The following is a 17,493-nucleotide window of genomic DNA, read 5'->3' as shown; positions in this document are numbered from 1 at the left end:
CCATATCTATAAATCTAACTCCTCACGCACTATCTGCTCAAAAGGTCTGAATCTAATATGCAACATCAACAAAACCTGCTGAAGAGAGAGGTTTGTCTCCCAGAGACTGCCCCATCTCTGGAATAGACATCCCATACATGTCAAACAGAGCACCTCACTGACCCTCTTCAAGTGCAACCTTGATGAGTGGATGGGAAACCACAAATTTGTCCCAGGGGTTCCACCTGTGTTCCTCACTGACAGGGGCAACAGGTGCTGACTGAGGTTTTCTTTTGGGGATAAACTCTTGGCTAGGCTTGTAAGGGCCCCAGGGCCATTAGCCTAGTAACCTCCTATGATGCTTTGATCCTATGAAGAAGCTCTAGTGTATCAGCCTTGATGCGAATCTCTTCTGGATGCAGAATGAGACACCTCCACCTTTATCCCCTCCTGCGCAGTAGCTGATCTAAATGTGCAGAAGGCAGTATAGCCCTGCACAACTGGAGTCTTCTCCGCTATTTTAAGCCATGTCTTAGTCACTTTGCAGACATTAGTGCTGTAACAGAGACCTGGTTCAAGGCATCAAATAGCACCCTGCACTACCAGGCTATAACGCATAACACACCTTTCGGCCCCAGAACATGGACCAAAGCTCCAAAGATGGTGATGTTTCCATAGTCATAAAGGATGTGCACACCTCCAGACTGGTAGCCCAACATAATGCATCAGAGATACTTCAGGTGCAGATAACATTGGGTGAGACAGCGATTCAGATCGTAGCTATAGGTCCCCAGCCATGTCCCACGACTCACATTCCATATTTTTAAGCACCCTGGAGAATATTAGGGTCCAACCTAACACTCTCATACTGGGTGACTTCAACTACCCCTCCATTAACTGGAAAAACTACTCGTGTACCAATACACTTACCCAATGTTTCCCAAAATTCATTAATTCCAATGCCCTGGGCCAGTTCGTTCTTACCCCCACTAGAGGTAGCAACATCCTTGACCTGGTCATTACTGACATGGGCGACCATTGCTCTACACTAATTGTCAACTCCTCCCTGGTTAGATCTGACCACAAACTAATCACCTTGGAAATCCACATCCCTCCCACACCCACCTCACCCCCACAAAGGTAATCACCATGAAAAACTTCTCCAAAGCTAACTTTGGGCTACTAAAAACAGCGGTGGCTAACTTCACAGCATCCATGCAAATGAAGAATAGTTGCATGACCACTGAATCATACACCAATGCACTGTATGAACACGTACACAAATGCATGGATCTCACCATACCCAATAGAACCAAGATGCTATCCTCCAAAAATAGGAAGCCAATCTGGTGGTCCCCTGCCATAAACAAACTCTACAATAGGAGAAGGAAACTGATGAGGAATAAGGTGAAGTCCCAAGACTGGAAAATCTCCCTTATCAGCCGCAACAAAAAGTTGAGAACCCTCATCAAATCCACTAAAGCTAACTACAAAAACAGAATTGCAGCAGATAGTAAAGTCAACCACAAGGCCTTCTATAGTTATGTAAAGAATCTCCATGGCAATACCCAGATTTACTCTAAGCTACTGCATAATGGTACCTCCTACCGATATTGCCAGTATACTGGCTGACAGATTCAGTGCCAACTTTACCCCTCTCTTCCCTTCCAAAGGACCTATCACATTAACAGTAGATTGCCAGGCCCCCACCATTACTGCTGCACAGGTTAAAACAGCACTGTCCAAGGCCAAGAATACAGCTTCTATGGGATCTGACAATATCCTTGACTGTGTTCTGCATGAACTACAGAGTGAAATGGCAGCTCACCTGTGTGCCCTGTTCAATCACAGCCTCATCTCAGGCTTTGTCCCTGCCAAATGGTGCACTGCTACAGTCATCCCTCTCCACAAAGGAGGAGCGACTACAGACCCTGGGAACTATCACCCCATTAGCCTAATTAGTCTGATATGCAAGGATTTAGGGAATCTCCAAACTCTGGATCCCACACAGTTTGGTTTTGTGAAGGGTAGATCATGCCTGCTCAACTCGGTCGACTTCTTTGAGTCAGTCACCAGAGCTGTGGATGAAGGAAGGATGGTTCACACAGCCTACCTTGATCTGGCCAAGGCCTTTGATACCATTCTCCACTCAGGAATCATAGAAAAACTCAGTAAGCTAAGCATCAACTCACAGATAGAACCCACAGTGTGAAAGTAGCTGACTCCAAGTCACGAGAGGAGTCCCACAGGGTTCAGTCTTGGGACCTCTCCTGTTTGGTATATACTTCTCTGAAGTCCAGGCCAGCATGAAGGGACTCTGGCTGACAAAGTTTGCAGACGATTGCAAGTTGGGAGCTATTATTAACTCCCCAAGTGATGTAGACATCCAACAGAAAGGCCTCACTAAGACCAACAACTGGTGTCAGAACCATCGCCTTAAGCTCAATGCCAAAAAAATGTGTCATCATCCCCTTTGGGAAAAACCCAGTTCCTATGAATTACCACATCTATGGTAGTCCACTGAACACAGAAGGTGTTTTAAGAGATCTGGGAACACAGATTGACAGCAACCTCTCTTTCGACTACCACATTGCCACTGTGGTCAGAAAGTCCTTCTATATGGCACATCTCATTACTAAGGGTTTTGCATCCAGGAAGAAAGAGGTCATTGTCTCCCTCTACTCTTCCCTCATTAGGCCAGTCATCGAGTACAATGCCCCATTTGGCATGTACCTCACTAGACACCTGCAACAACTGGAGAGGCTGCAAAAGTACCTCACAAAGAGGATTCTATGCCGTAAACACTTGTCCTATATGGACAGACTCAAAAAACTCCAACTATTCTCTGTCTCATATCGCCTACTTAGAGGCCATTTCTGCTTGACTTACAAAGCCATGTCTGACCCAGACCTGTTAGAAATGCTACATCTAAAGAAATCCCAATCCCTCTGCACCACACACTCCAGAGACCCCAACCTCATTACCACAATCAACAGAACGTGCTGGAGGGACAGGTTCATAATCCAGAGACTGGCCATGCTATGGAATTGACTCCCCATACATGTTAAACAGAGCACCTCACTGGCTCTTTTCAAGAGCAATCTTGTTGATTGGATGGGAAATAGAAAATTCACCCCAGGGATCAATCCAGTGGCTCTACTTGACAGAGGCACTGGGAACTAAGGTCGGGTGCACAATGCCATTGTAATCCTATGGGCTAGGCTTGTAAAGGCTCCAGGGCCATTAGCCTAGTACACACCTATGAACCTATGAACCTAAGGGCTTGTAGAAAGTGGAGTTTCTTGTTTAAGCTTTGAGCACCGATCAGTAATACCTTCATATTTTCATTTGCTTGTTTGGTTATACTGGTAGGTTTATCAAGTTGGCATTGCCTAAAATAGGCACTACGGAGTGGACAATTTCTTTGCCGATAATCGAAACCTTAGAAACAGCATGGTACTTCAGTCATATCCTCCCAAGCTGATAAATATTGGAACCCCTTTGTATGACACCAAAAACTAAGCCAATTATTGAACTCATTTTTTTTTTTTTCATATCATGTCATCATTCTTGGAGAAATTCGAATGCTGCTCCATGCTAGGCTCATACCTGCCTTAGACACATAGTCTGAGAGCGCTACCATGTCTCTCTTCATATAGTCCCTTTCTCATGAAAAAAACTAAATTTAAAGTCTTCTGTCTTGATAATACTGCAGTTGAAGTAACTTTTTGCTATGGCAGGGAGAGTACGAGGACTTTGTTGAATTTGTTTCCTATTTAAACAAAACCACAAAATTTTTGGAGTTTAGTGTTAGTGGGTTTGGAGAGTTCATTAATTTTCTTGATATATATTTGACATATGATTTTTACAGTAACAGGTTTATAGAAAAACAGTTTTTGCAAACCAGTATTTACACAGAGACAGTTTACACCCACCCCATATGAAGAAAGGGGTAACCAAAGGGAGAATCATTAGGTTGAGCCGTCTGATGTCAGACGACAAGACATTTTCTAATGATGTGAGTTTTTTGAGTTCTCTGTTTGTATATAGAGGTCATGATGACAAATGGCTTAGGAAAATAGAACATGAGGTTCTGACATTGAGACATGGGGTAGCCTGTCCTATTTTCCAAGTCAACACACGTAGTTTGGATTTAAATGTAGCTAGTTCAGGCAAAAAGGTCTGTGAAAAGAACTATCACTTTTCCTTTGCCTATAGTTAATGAAATGTAGCTCATAAAAAATATTGTAGTAGAAAATTGGAAGGTCTTGTTAGGCAACAGAGATTTGGTTGCACTTACAGGTGCATTTCCTAGATTTACTTACAAGAAATGTATCAACATGAAAGGTATGCTTGAAAATGGATATAAACAAGACAAAAGTGATTTTGGAGATGGCCCATTAGTCAAGGGAACATTTCCCTGTAAGAGCTGCAAACAATGTAGATTTGTCAGTAATGCATCCTCAGTTACACTTAGTCACATTAATAGAACATTGTGGGCTAAACAATATTTTACATGTAACAGTGAATTTGTGGTATACATTGCAACTTGTTTATCTTGTCCAAGTTTTTACATTGGAAAAATGGGCTCCTACCCACTCAGAATTTCCCAGTAATGAAATGTCAGTAAATAATTATAAATAAGTTGATTGAAGTACTCTTCAGCTCATTGACACCAACATGAACTATGACAGAGTCATACTGTTGTTCAAGGACTTGAGTGCAAGCATAATCTGACAGATATTGATACCAGGCAAACAATTAACTGTCATTCCTTCCATGCTCAGCCTGTAAGAGGCACATCTGTATGTCTTACAGTGGAGTCACCTATAACAAGAATATTTGGTTGGGTCAATGCCTGCCTTATGGGCCCACATTAATTTGCTGAGTGTGCTTTGTGCTTGTGTTGTGTTTTAGAGGTCTTTAAGGTTTAGGCAAGTTAATCTTTAGAATGTCAACATATGATATATTATGTGTATTGTGATAGCCTTGGAGAGGTGTGATGTATGGTGTACTGCTAACGATTTTGTTGTCTGAGTTTACTGTGTGTGAGATTTTTGCCTCCAAGAATATTATATATGTACATCTCTCATACACTGTGTAATACATGATCATTAGACAGTATGAGGCAATTCTTTCACTGTCTCAGGATACCCATCTCATTCAGGCTGGCTAGAAAAGTTGTGAGGAAGTGCTGGTCCATGATACTGACAGGAATGATTCTGGGGGTAAGGGTAACTATAACTGCTTGGAGATCAGGTTTAATATAATGTTTTAATGGACTCGCTACTGAGTATTTAAATTTTAATACAAAACCTTGGAAACCTTCTTCTGCAAATAGCAAGAATCAGTAAATGAATTAAAGTAAAACTAATCTGATACTAAAAATGAGTGCAAGCAGTGTCAGTACACTCAACATTAAGCTATTTTATCAAAGGTCTTTTAGCCTGGTGAGTAGGTCAAGGGGAAAGACTTTGCGAAATGATAATTATGTGCTTATTGTCAACAGCCAATAAATGGGGAGAGAGAGAGAGAGAGAGAGAGAATTATGTTGTCAAATTTTCATAAGGCGCAGGCAGCCACTGGATTTAAGAACACAACTACAACAGAATGAGTGGGGGGGGGACAATTAGAACTCTAACTCTGAGCTGACTGGTCTGGAACTGCCTTAATGCAAAGACAAGTCCTGGACTACCTTGATATGCCCTCAGTACATAAGAAGGAAACTAGTGTTTAATAGCAATAGTTAGAATACTTAAACAACAAAAATGCAGTACAGCTATGTAGAGTCAGACTGTTTGCGTAAGAATTTCTAAATATTTGTTTAATCTGTTGTTTGAGGATACATTTTAGAATCTAATCATAGTTTATCAACCACTATAAACAAAGGCAGGCTTGTGTTTAATCAGGACATGGGATTAAAAAAGTCTCACTTTGACATTAAGATGAATAAACTGTATGGTGTATATCTGTGAAATGTAATTGTCTTTGCAGAAAGGTCTACTATCACAAATACATCAAAGAAGAACACATCTTTGTCTCTGCCTGGAACCAGCAGTCAGTTCACTGAATTACAACATGAACAGGACTAACTGCATACAAGACTGTGATACAGTTCAACATTTTGTGGATTTTGTTATTTAGAAAAATTGCGTAGTCTTAGTAACATATTCTACCCCAGCTGTAAACTTGTTCTCCATCTCCAGTTTCTGTGGACAGCCTTCCACAGATTGGTGTACCTGTCAGAAGCAGATCTGCCACCACTGTTTGGAGAAACAAGATTAGTTGTTCAAAACTTCATTTCATGTGCTGCTAAGGACTGCCAAAAATGCAAGCCAGAGGTAAAGTGCTGGTCCTTCACTCCCCTTCCAAAAAAGTGTGTGTACTTTTCACCATATACAAGTGTTAAATGTTAAAATGTGGTGCAATGAACTTACCAGCATTCACAAAGGTTAAACAGAAACCATATACAAGGGTTAAATAATAACATGTGGTGCAATGAACATACCACCACACACAAGGGTTAAATAATTAATAACATATAGCATACACAAGGATTAAATAAGAACACATGGTGCAATGAACTTACCACTATGCACAAGGGTAAAATAAGAACACATGGTACAATGAACTTACCACCACACACAAGGGTTATATAACAACACCTGGTGTGATGAACTTACCTCCACTCACAAGGGTTCCATAACAACACGTGGTAAGATGAACTTACCATCACACACAATGGTTCCATAACAACATGGAGTTACGATGAACTTACCACCACACACAAAGGTTCCAAAAAAACCCATGGTGCTATAAATTTACCACAACACACAAGGGTTCCATAACAACATGTGGTGTGATGAGCTTACCAGCACACACAAGAGTTTAATAACCACACATGCTTCAAGACACTTACCACCACAGTCAAGGGTTACATAACAACGTGCAGCAAGGAACTTACCACCACAGTCAAGGGTTACATAATGACACATGCTACAAGGAACTTACCACCCCACACAAAGATGACATAATAACACATGCTGCAAGGAACTTACCACCACTCACAAGGGTGACATAATAACATGTGCTGCAAGGAACTTACTGCCACTTACAAGGGTTATATATTAACACACACTGCAAGGAACTTACCACCACCCACAAGGGTTACAGAATAACATGTATTGCAAGGAACTTACCACCACACACAAGGATTAAATAGCAACATGTGGTGCAAGGAACATACTGCTACACACAAGAGTTAAAAAACAACACATGATGCAAGGAACTTATTGCCACACACAGGGGTTAAATAGCAAGTGGTACAAGGAACTTTCTACCAAACACAAGGGTTAAATAATAACATACAGAGACAATCTAAAGTTCAAACTGGATACTGCCACCCTATACAAAAGCAAAATAAATGGAATAATATGAGTGATGAGATGCTCAAAAGTTATGTATATATCCACAAGAAGAGGAAATTAAATTAGAATCTGTTTTTACATTTATAAGGTTATGGTTTTGTAAACAGTCTCTATTACCTGACCTTTACTGTGAGTATTCCTGCCTTTGCATAGTGCTGTTTCATCCTATTATATGTGTGAATTCTGACATCTTGCTCTACCACAGGCATGTTTTCTGATCTTCTTCTTATTAGCACATTTGACACTTTTCTCTAGGTACACATTCATAGGAGGTTACTAGGCTAATCTATGCCAACTTTTTAAACTTATCTGTTGATTACCACTTGTAATCCAGCCCCTTTGAATTTTTTTAGAAACTTTCCTAAATCTTTTTGTTTTTTTTCAGAAATTCTCAAGTCTCATACAAGGAGGACACACTGAACTCCTTTTGCAACTCAGACTGCAAATGCTCAACAAAACAGTGGGACCCTGTTTGTGGTGAGAATGGAATAACCTATGCTTCTGCATGCCTTGCTGGATGTCAAACCTCAACAGGCACTGGAAAAAACACAGTAAGTAAAATAAATATGCGTTTACAATAGTTGTTTATTGTGTATTATTCCATTATTCCTCAATAAAAAAAAGATTTTGTTTAAAATATATTAAATATGTCATTTCAATGTTACATTTCTAAATCAAATAAGAACAGATAGACATCACAAAAAAGGTGGGGGCATTGCCCTATTATATCCAAGCACCTTCACAGTAATTCCTTATTCTAAGACTATTCCTACCTTCTCCACTGCAGCGGTACTTATTTCCTTCTTAAAACTAAACAACCAAAAAAAACTTATGCATCAGTGTTATATACATTCCCCCAGGCAATAAAATTCCAATTCTTGAGGATATCCTTGCCTGGACTACCAACAGCATAAAAAAATGAAACAATCATCCTAGTTGATGTCAGTATTAACTGGTTAGAGATCTCCAACAGTAACCCCTCCTTAGGCATCAACCTTCATACCTATACTAAGCTCATCTCAGATATCACAAGACCTGACAAACAACATAGCAAAGGCACAATTCTAGACTGGGTCATGGTCTCAGACCCTAAAAACATCTCTACCTCCGGTATACTCCCTGATAGTATAAGTGACCACTCACCAGCATTCACAATACGTAAGCCCACTACTTTACCAAACATATATCAATATAGATATACTAGAGATCTATCCCATTTCTCCCCTATTGTACTCAATGACACATTGTACAACACTAACTGGAATCCCTTAAAATCTCTCCCTCTTAATGAAGCAGTAGAATTCTTCAACTCCACATTTCTTAAGATCCTTAATACTCTAGCCCCTCAACGACTAAAAAGAGTCAAGACTAATCATGCTAAATGGCTTGCCAAGACCCCAAAGCAAATGATGTCCTTTAGAGATAAAGCCAGGAAAACCTGGCTATAAAACAAGACAGATTCCAACCTCACATTATATAAACAACTTTGCAATCAGGCCAAACGGTTAGTTACCAAAAACAAAAAAGAACACTTCCAAACACTCCAAAACCAACACAATCATAACCCAAAAAATTTGGGGGAGCAATCAACTCCCTTCTCCACCCTGGAACACACCATAATCCATCCCCTAACCCTGAAATAGCACCCTCTGAGTCAGCCTCACTTTTTAACTCCTATTTCATAGAAACCATCAATAAACTTACTACCATCTTCCCACCCGTCAACACAAATCTACCTATTAGACAGCCCTTCTACTTCAATTCCATCTTTTCCACTCTCTCATATACCTACCTCAACCATAAAAAAAATTCTTCTCAAACTAAAACCTTGCACCAACATCCCTGATAACCTACCCGCTAAATTCTTACAATTATCAGCTTCCTCCATAGCATATCCCATCAGCATCCTCATCAATAGAACCATCCAGTAATCGTGCATACCAAATATCTTGAAGAAAGCATATCTTCTTCCATCTCATAAAGGTGGCAATAACTCTGACATCTCTAATTTCAGACCTATTGCTATACTTTCGCCCATCTCAAAAATAATCGAAAGGTGCATTCAGACTCAGCTCCTTAATCACCTGGTTACACACCAACTGCTCCCCCTCACTCAGCATGGCTTTAAGCCTGGACATAGCACTAATACCACCCTTATCTCCTTCCTAGACACAGTTAACAGAACCAGAGACTCTGGTTCCATAGTATCTGCACTCTTTCTTGATCTTTCAAAAGCATTTGATACAGTCTTCCACCCCCTCCTGCTAACCGAACTATCTAAACTGAGCATTTCTCCCCCCACTCTCCAGTGGTTTTCTGACTATCTCACTAACAGGCAACAGTCTACTATCTGGAAACACTGCTTCTCCCCTTTCATACATACCAATACAGGTGTACCCCAGGGCTCTATATTAGGTCCTCTTCTTTTCTGTATATTTATCATCGACTTCCATACTACTCTTTCCAACCCTACTCTAATACAGTATGCTGATTATTCCACTGTTATTTGCTCTTCTAAATCTGCTTCCCTATTACAACAACTTACACAAGAAGCTTTCACCTTAACTGAATCCTGGATGTCACAGAACCACCTTGCCCTTAACCCAAATAAAACTAAACCCTTAATCTTTACTTCAACAAACTGCTACCCAGTAAATAGATCTGAACTGTCTGTTCAGTCCCAAAATAATACTATCATTGAAGTTGTTCCCAACACTAAACATTGACGACAACCTTACCTTTGACCTTCATATCCATAACAACATAAAAAAAACATCAAAAACTAGGATCCCTTTATAAGCATAACTACTTTCTTACTCCTCCTGCAAAAAAGCTCTTGTCTCAGCATTCCTGCTTCCAACTGTCTTATATTGCACCCCCATCCTTATCGATATACAGTCCTCTCTGAATACTCAACTCAACTCATGTTACAATAAAATTGCCAAATTTGCTGCAAACACCAAATTCTCTACCCACCACTGCACCACACTGCAGGAACTAGGCTGGCTCGAACTCTCCCATCATCTAACATACCTCCAACTTGCTATTGCCCACAAACTTATCTACTTCCCAGAAGCCTGCCCATCCCTCACTAGTATACTGACAGTGTATCATCCAAAACGTCACCTCAGGTCTGAAAACAAAATGCGATTAAATGTCGACAAACTTAAGCTGTCTGCCAGTCAAATGCTATACTCCTTTACTGTCTCTAAATTATGGAATGATCTTCCCCTTCACTCAGAGCTATGTCTAATCCCTATACCTTTAAAAACTCCCTTAAATTACATCTCGACTCTCATTGGATATGTACCTGCACCCCCACTAACAACCTTAAAACCTGCCCCCCCTCTCAATATCCACTTCCACTACACTCATTAACTTCTCTACACTAACTCCTTTCTGCACTACCTACTTTACTCATTACTGAATTCCTTTATTATAAGTGTCACTCCTTAGGTGTATGCCTTCCTCACTGGTGTCACCAATCTATTGTTCTCAATTTCATTGTATACAGTAATAGAGTTGCTATATGCTAATGTGTCATAAACCCTGTATTGTTCAATTTTTTGTCTGTATGTAATAACTGTGGAGCTTTTCACCATGGGCCTCCACTGAAAATGGGTTCTTCAGGCCCAGTGGACTATCCCGGTAATCAAATGCAATAAATAAATAAATAAAATAAAATAAGTACTATGTTAACATGTGCTATGCAAAAGTTGTGTTAGAGATCTACCTAGAGAATGAAAATGCTAGGCTAGATATCATGTTATCGTAAACTGAAAATGTGGAACGTGAAAAGTGTGAAACTGCCGAAAACTCAAAGTTCCGTTTTTGAGATTGCAGTACAGTGAAGATTGGGATATTTGCCCTTTCCTCACTGTAGTGCGATCTCGGAGTTAGAATATACATTTAACAGGGGGTGTTGGGGGCACAGCCCCACACAATACAGAGTTCAAGTTTCTGTATTTTTGCTCTTTTGAGCATTCGACATTTTGCATCTGCAATAATGTGATATAGATGCAAAATGCAATAATGGTTACTCTAAAATAACAGGCATAGTGATATTTCAAAACTTATGGTTAAAATCAATTAATGAAAAGCAATTAGGCTATCAAGCTGCATCTTCCTGCTTCTCATGTCCTATAAAATGCTATAAATGGATGACTTGCCCAAAATATCTAAATGATATATGACATTTAAACAATGGGGCAGATTCAGTAAAGCATGCACAATCCACTAAGACAATGAGCACATTGTGGCACAGCACACTCATTGTAGAGCACCATTTTGGATTCAGTAAGTGGCTCTACATGACATGTAAAGCTGCACAAACAGAAAACACTGTGGCATGCTAATTACAATAGAAGCAGCTGAATTTTATGCTAATCAACTAATCCAGGATGGAGGTGCTATTCAACACACTAGAAAGCAACTGTGTAGACTCAGTGCTAGTTTTCCCTGCAAATTCCAAAGCCAATTGAAATACAGCCACAAAAAGGAGTCTACACAGAAGGAATGTTAGGGGCTACTGTTGCTTTAATTCATGTGTATGTGCAACAGGCTGAAGTCTGTGCTGCTGCTGCTAATAGAACATGGCCAAGAAGGATAAGAGTTTTCAGACCCCGTTTAACTTATCACAATCTGCTTGATGTTGAAAATGTAGAGTACTACAGGGTAGATACAGACACACTACAGGAACTCTGCAACCTCTATCATCCTCAACTCAGCCAGGGGCAAACCGAGAGGAACCAATACCAGTGGAGACAAAGGTATATGTAGCACTTAGAATTTTAGCTACAGAAACCTTTCAGGGACCAACAGGGAACATGCTAGGGGGGTGTCACAGACATCAGCATCTAGGATCCTCCATCAATTCCTGAATGCTATGCTCCAAAATGCCAGTTATTACATATGTTTTCCCCATACACCTGAGGACAGGTACACAAATATGCAGGAGTTCTACCCTGTAGCACACTACCCTGAAGTACTTGGTGCAATAGACTGTACACATATAGAAACCAAAGCATTATCTGGGGAACAGAGAATGATGTACATAAATAGAAAGGGCTTCCACTCCATTCACTGCCAAGTCATGTGTAACCCTAAGAGAATCATCAAGAATGTTTGTGCTGGCAACCCAGGTAGTTGTCATGATTCACATATCTGGCACAATTCCCAACTGTATGAGATGTTTACTAGGGGTGCTATCCCACAGGGTCATTTACTGGGGGATGCAGGTTATGCACTGGAACCATGGCTGATGGCAATGATCAGAAGTGTGCACACACCAAATGAAGAATGCTATAATGAGGCACATGCTTGAAATAGAAATATCATAAAGCATGTGTTTGGGCTGCTGAAGTCACAGTTCCAGTGCCTAGCTAGATCTGGGGGAGCCCTGTAGTACAGTCTACATACATGTACTGAAATCTTCACCATCTGTGCCATGCTTCACAACATCATCCTGGGAAAACATTTTCAACAGGATCAACAAGGGGAAGGGGCACTCATCCCACCTCCACTGGCAAGGTCATCACAGCCACACACAGATGAGAGGGGGAACCAGCATCTGCTGTGGGTGTAGGCAGATGTAGGCATGCTCAGTATGCCCTCACATTGGCTAAGATAATGCATAGCAGACTCATTCACTACCTAACAGACTAAAACTTCATCCTACACACATACATATAGTAACATTAATGCCAGGCAATGCTCACAACCTTTATTTACCCATGTAATGGCTGTATACTCCTAGCATCAGACAGACTCAGCCCTGAACTAAAACTGTTGCAACTGCTGGATTTACAAGGTTAGTGTTGAACCTGGACTATTAAAAAATGTGCAATAATACAAATGAATGGCATATCCTTGCATACTATTATGTGATAATGTAAGTTAGTAAAAGGTGAGTGATTTTTACAGCGAGGACTTCAACATGTGACAACAGTGACTTAGGTGAATACATATATCCTCTTTCAAGTAATAGGCTTCATGTATCAATGATTCACACATTTCTACATCTCAAAAGTACTGATGGTCACCAAATGTCCTCAGTTTGGCCTCATACATCTGTAATGGCAAATCATTAAAGAGAGAAGTTAGAAATTAATGACACATATTTCAGTTTCACACTTCATACCCATCAGAAAAATCTTAAAAATAGTGATGCAAAAACTGTTTGGTTCTATCAACTGTCTAACTTTGTAAGAACAAAATATTTAAAAACTCTCTAAATCATTCAGACTGTGTCCCACTTTGCTTTATGGCTTAGTCCAGCTTTGTTTCTGCAAGAGTGTGGGCAGCAAATACACATTACAAAAACCTGTAAGAAAGCAGTACAATTAGTAGAACAGCATCACAAACACTGATATGCTAAGTCAGCTACAAACCATGAGCATCATACACATAGCGTATGTATCCCTGAATCCAAAAAATAGAAAACAAGGATATGGCACAGTTATCATCACTTGCACAGGATGTTCTGTTGGGGGGGGGGGGCAGGAAGCCTAGGCTGGCGCAAAAGATAAGTGAGTGCATTTGGGAAAGAAAGAGAAACATGCAGACATTTTGATATAGTATCAAATGATCATTGAGACAGAGTAAGCTTTTAGCCTCACATCTGAACCACGTTACTGTTGTGTGTGTGTCTGTATGAAATTGGTGTGTGAGTGTCTGCAAGAATACAGCCATGTTCTATGCTAGCTCTATATCTTGGTATGGTGGACAGGTGTGAGCTGCATATGGTACAGGTGGCAATTCATTGCCATTGTACCCAACCACGAGAAATGGCTCTGCCAGAATTTGCACTGACATTTCCATACCCATGGTCAAATGCACTGCTGCGATTTGAACATGACTGATGTCTGCTGGATGAGCTCTCCTCACAAGTATGCCTAGGACCATAACCCCATGGCCTGCCATGTCTGGGTGTGGAAACCTCCACCATTGAGAGAGCAGTGGAAGTAGTGTCACTACAGGAGCATGATCAGGCATGGCCATGTTAGCTAATGCCAGATGATGTGGCTGACCTATGCCCACATGGATGCCATCCCCCTCCCAGCAAATGTTCCATCATAGACACTATTCATTCTAACATGTCATTCTTCCGAGCCATTGACTCAGCAACACAGTGTAGACAGTCAAGCATGTCATACTGTGCCACATCTACAAGCCTAAGCCTTTCCATTGAGGCCCTGTTGGAATGTGCCTGATCCTCCATGATGGCCCTAAACATATGTCAACTGGTACAGAAAGAGTCACTTGTATCAGGTGAAGGATGGAGAGCAGGTCTCCTCTGAGCACTCCTAACAACCCTCCTGCATGGTATTTCACCCACGCTTTGGCTATGGCCAGAGTCAACAGACACTGATGCCACAATAAACACACTACCCTGATTGAGTGTCTCACCCTCCACCTGTCCAAAATCTGAAGGTTCACTGGAATGGTTTGGAGTAGGCCTACTGGCTGTCTCTGATGGAATTACAGGGGATAGCTGAATGTCAACCTCAGTGTCAGATTCAACCTCTCTATCACCAAACTGTGCCTCTCTTTGCCCACCATCATCATCAGAGTCTGCCGATACTCTGACATCAGGTGGTAAGAGTCCTACACTGCCAGGATCACCTGTAATAATAAGCAACAAACACATGAAAGAAATGAATAGCTACACTAATATATGCTCAATATATGCTAACAAACAGTGGTGCCACTATTACATACAGTACAGCAATACACACATAATTCTGACACTCACATTGCAAATATGGATAAAATAAATATTTCTGTGAACTGCTCATCAGTACAGAAATAAAAATGTTTGGCTTAACATGTGCAGATGACTCCACACTTCCTGGAGAGGATGGTCGTGGGAGAAGTTAAGCAAAATGTAAGGACATCATCACCACAATAATAGTAACTTTTGGCCCTTTACATGTCCATTAACAATGCATTTAAGGGGGGGCGTGGCTAGGATGTAGACTGGTTGGCAGCATCTTTTCTCAGCTCTGCACTCAAAAGATATTTCTGACAGGAATTTTTAAAAACTAGATATTGTAGTCAAACCTATTTTGTTGAATTACTTCTACTAATATCACTAGAAGTCTACAGTGCAAAAAATTTGGCTTTAAACATTATTTTTCCTGTCAAAAACAAGAAGGAAGGTATCTGAATCTACTGAAAATGAGCTTTTCTAAGCATACCACACAGGACCAGATGATGAAAAAGGAGATACAGTCTTTATTAAATGCTATACAAGACTTGTCAGTGAAATTTGACAAAATGAATACCAAACTAGACACTTTTGAGGAGAGATCTACAAAACAAATACAGCAACTGCAAGAAATAATGACGCAAAAGAAGTCTCAAATAGCTGACATAGAGAGATCCTTAAATGATACTGAGGGCAGACTCTCAGAACAAGATCTTCAGCTACATTTTTTATCACAACAAAATGCTTCATTACAAAATAAAATAGAGGATCTAGAGAACAGGTCCAGACGAAATAACCTTCGCATCTATGGGCTACCAGAGAAAACAGAGGGAGATAACATGGTGACTTTCCTGGTTACCAGAAGTTTTAAAATTGCCTGAAGCTCTTTCTTATGGAATTGAAAGAGCCCACAGATCCTTAAGAGCTGCTTCATCAACCATCAAATCAAAAAATCACCCGAGATCAATAATAGTAAAGTTTTTTTCATCACAGGACAAGGAACTTATTTTAAAAACAGCATGGTCAACTTCTCCAGTTAAATACAAAGACAACATAATCAGATTTGATAATGATTATTCTGCTGGAGTTATAACTGCAAGAAAAGAATGTCTCCCTCTGATAAAGGAATTGAAAAAAAGACAACTTAAAGTCCACTTGCTGTTCCCTGCAAGAATAAAAATATTTTTTACTGAAGGTCCTAAAACTTTTGACACTCTGCAAGCAACAGTTTCTTATCTTTCAGCTAATAAAACCTTGGATAATGTGGAAGAAATGGATTTCTCCCAATTTGGGGTTAAGCGTCACTTAGAAAAAAATGAATGGATCACTGCTGACAAGAAGAAGAAGAAACGATAAAAGACATATGAAAAACGCAAACATTATTGTCTTCTATTTGCTCTGTAAGGCAAAAAAGTTCTTTGAAAGCATTAATGCTTTACACATGTCAGTCTTTGAAACAATATAAATACAAGATAAGCAGGACATTTTATAACTAAAGGAAACAACCCTAAAAGAAAGCAAGGTAACATATCTTTTTCTGTTACAGTGTAAATACTTACAGTCATGATTTTTCTAACTCTAAATGATGTTTAGATAGTTCATTTATAAATTACCTGCCTTTTACTGCTAGTATAGAATATGATGTATTTATACTGACATATTAATGTGGTGTGTTTAAATGAGCATGATTCCTTTTTATATTATTTACACTAAGCTGCATGAAATATCTAAACTGATGTATTTAATACACATAATAATATATAAAAACTGATAGTAATAACTGTCATAAAGTGCCTTGAAAAGTAATTATCTATTCTTTGATGCTAAAAGTGCCTTTTTGACTAACAAACAACTGTTTGGCTTGTATATCTGCCGTTAATGTTAGGAAAACTAATAGAAGTTTAATGAGCTGGTGTTCAGTTTAAAAAAAAGACCTAAAAACTTCACTTACTTTGTTTTTGTCTTCCCGCCATGGTCACGAGCTGGGAACTCTTATTTTACCACCCCTGAATGAAGGTTCTTCAGTTAGAATCCATTACAGTGTGTTAAACCTTCTAACAGCACAAAATGAAAGTAAACAGTCATGAGTGATGTCAGCACTAAAACAAGACAGTATGGGTGTGGTGTCAGCTCCTAAGCTACTTAAAGTAACCAGCACACTATTTATGAGATGGCAAAGTGCTTTCACAGTTTTAACAAATATTAAAAGTACACTGAAGTACCTAATGAATTTAGAAGGTATCAACACATACATGATGTTTTATTATATTGTAATATTTGTTATTCATTTTGAATTGTACACATAAACAGCACACAAAGCTTAAAAAGAAGTATATCACTTGGAAAAAACTGTATGAATAGTTAACACATACAGACTTT

At 39.7% G+C, this 17,493-nt stretch overlaps 1 protein-coding gene across 2 annotated transcripts in view; it reads left to right on the top strand.

Annotated features, from left to right (window-relative positions):
* Positions 1-17,493, top strand: part of LOC122815513 (solute carrier organic anion transporter family member 1C1-like) — a 4,185,790-nt gene that overhangs the window by 3,435,176 nt on the left and 733,121 nt on the right. For both annotated transcript variants that reach the window (XM_044088066.1, XM_044088065.1), the window contains one exon: positions 7,792-7,957. In XM_044088066.1, the coding sequence (XP_043944001.1) occupies positions 7,792-7,957 (166 nt within the window). The remainder of the gene's footprint in view (positions 1-7,791; positions 7,958-17,493) is intronic.

This window comes from Protopterus annectens, chromosome 11.part0 (genome assembly GCF_019279795.1).
Source record: "Protopterus annectens isolate FY-2018-M chromosome 11.part0, PAN1.0, whole genome shotgun sequence".
Taxonomy (NCBI): domain Eukaryota; kingdom Metazoa; phylum Chordata; order Ceratodontiformes; family Protopteridae; genus Protopterus; species Protopterus annectens.
This window is presented reverse-complemented; position numbering and strand designations above follow the sequence as displayed.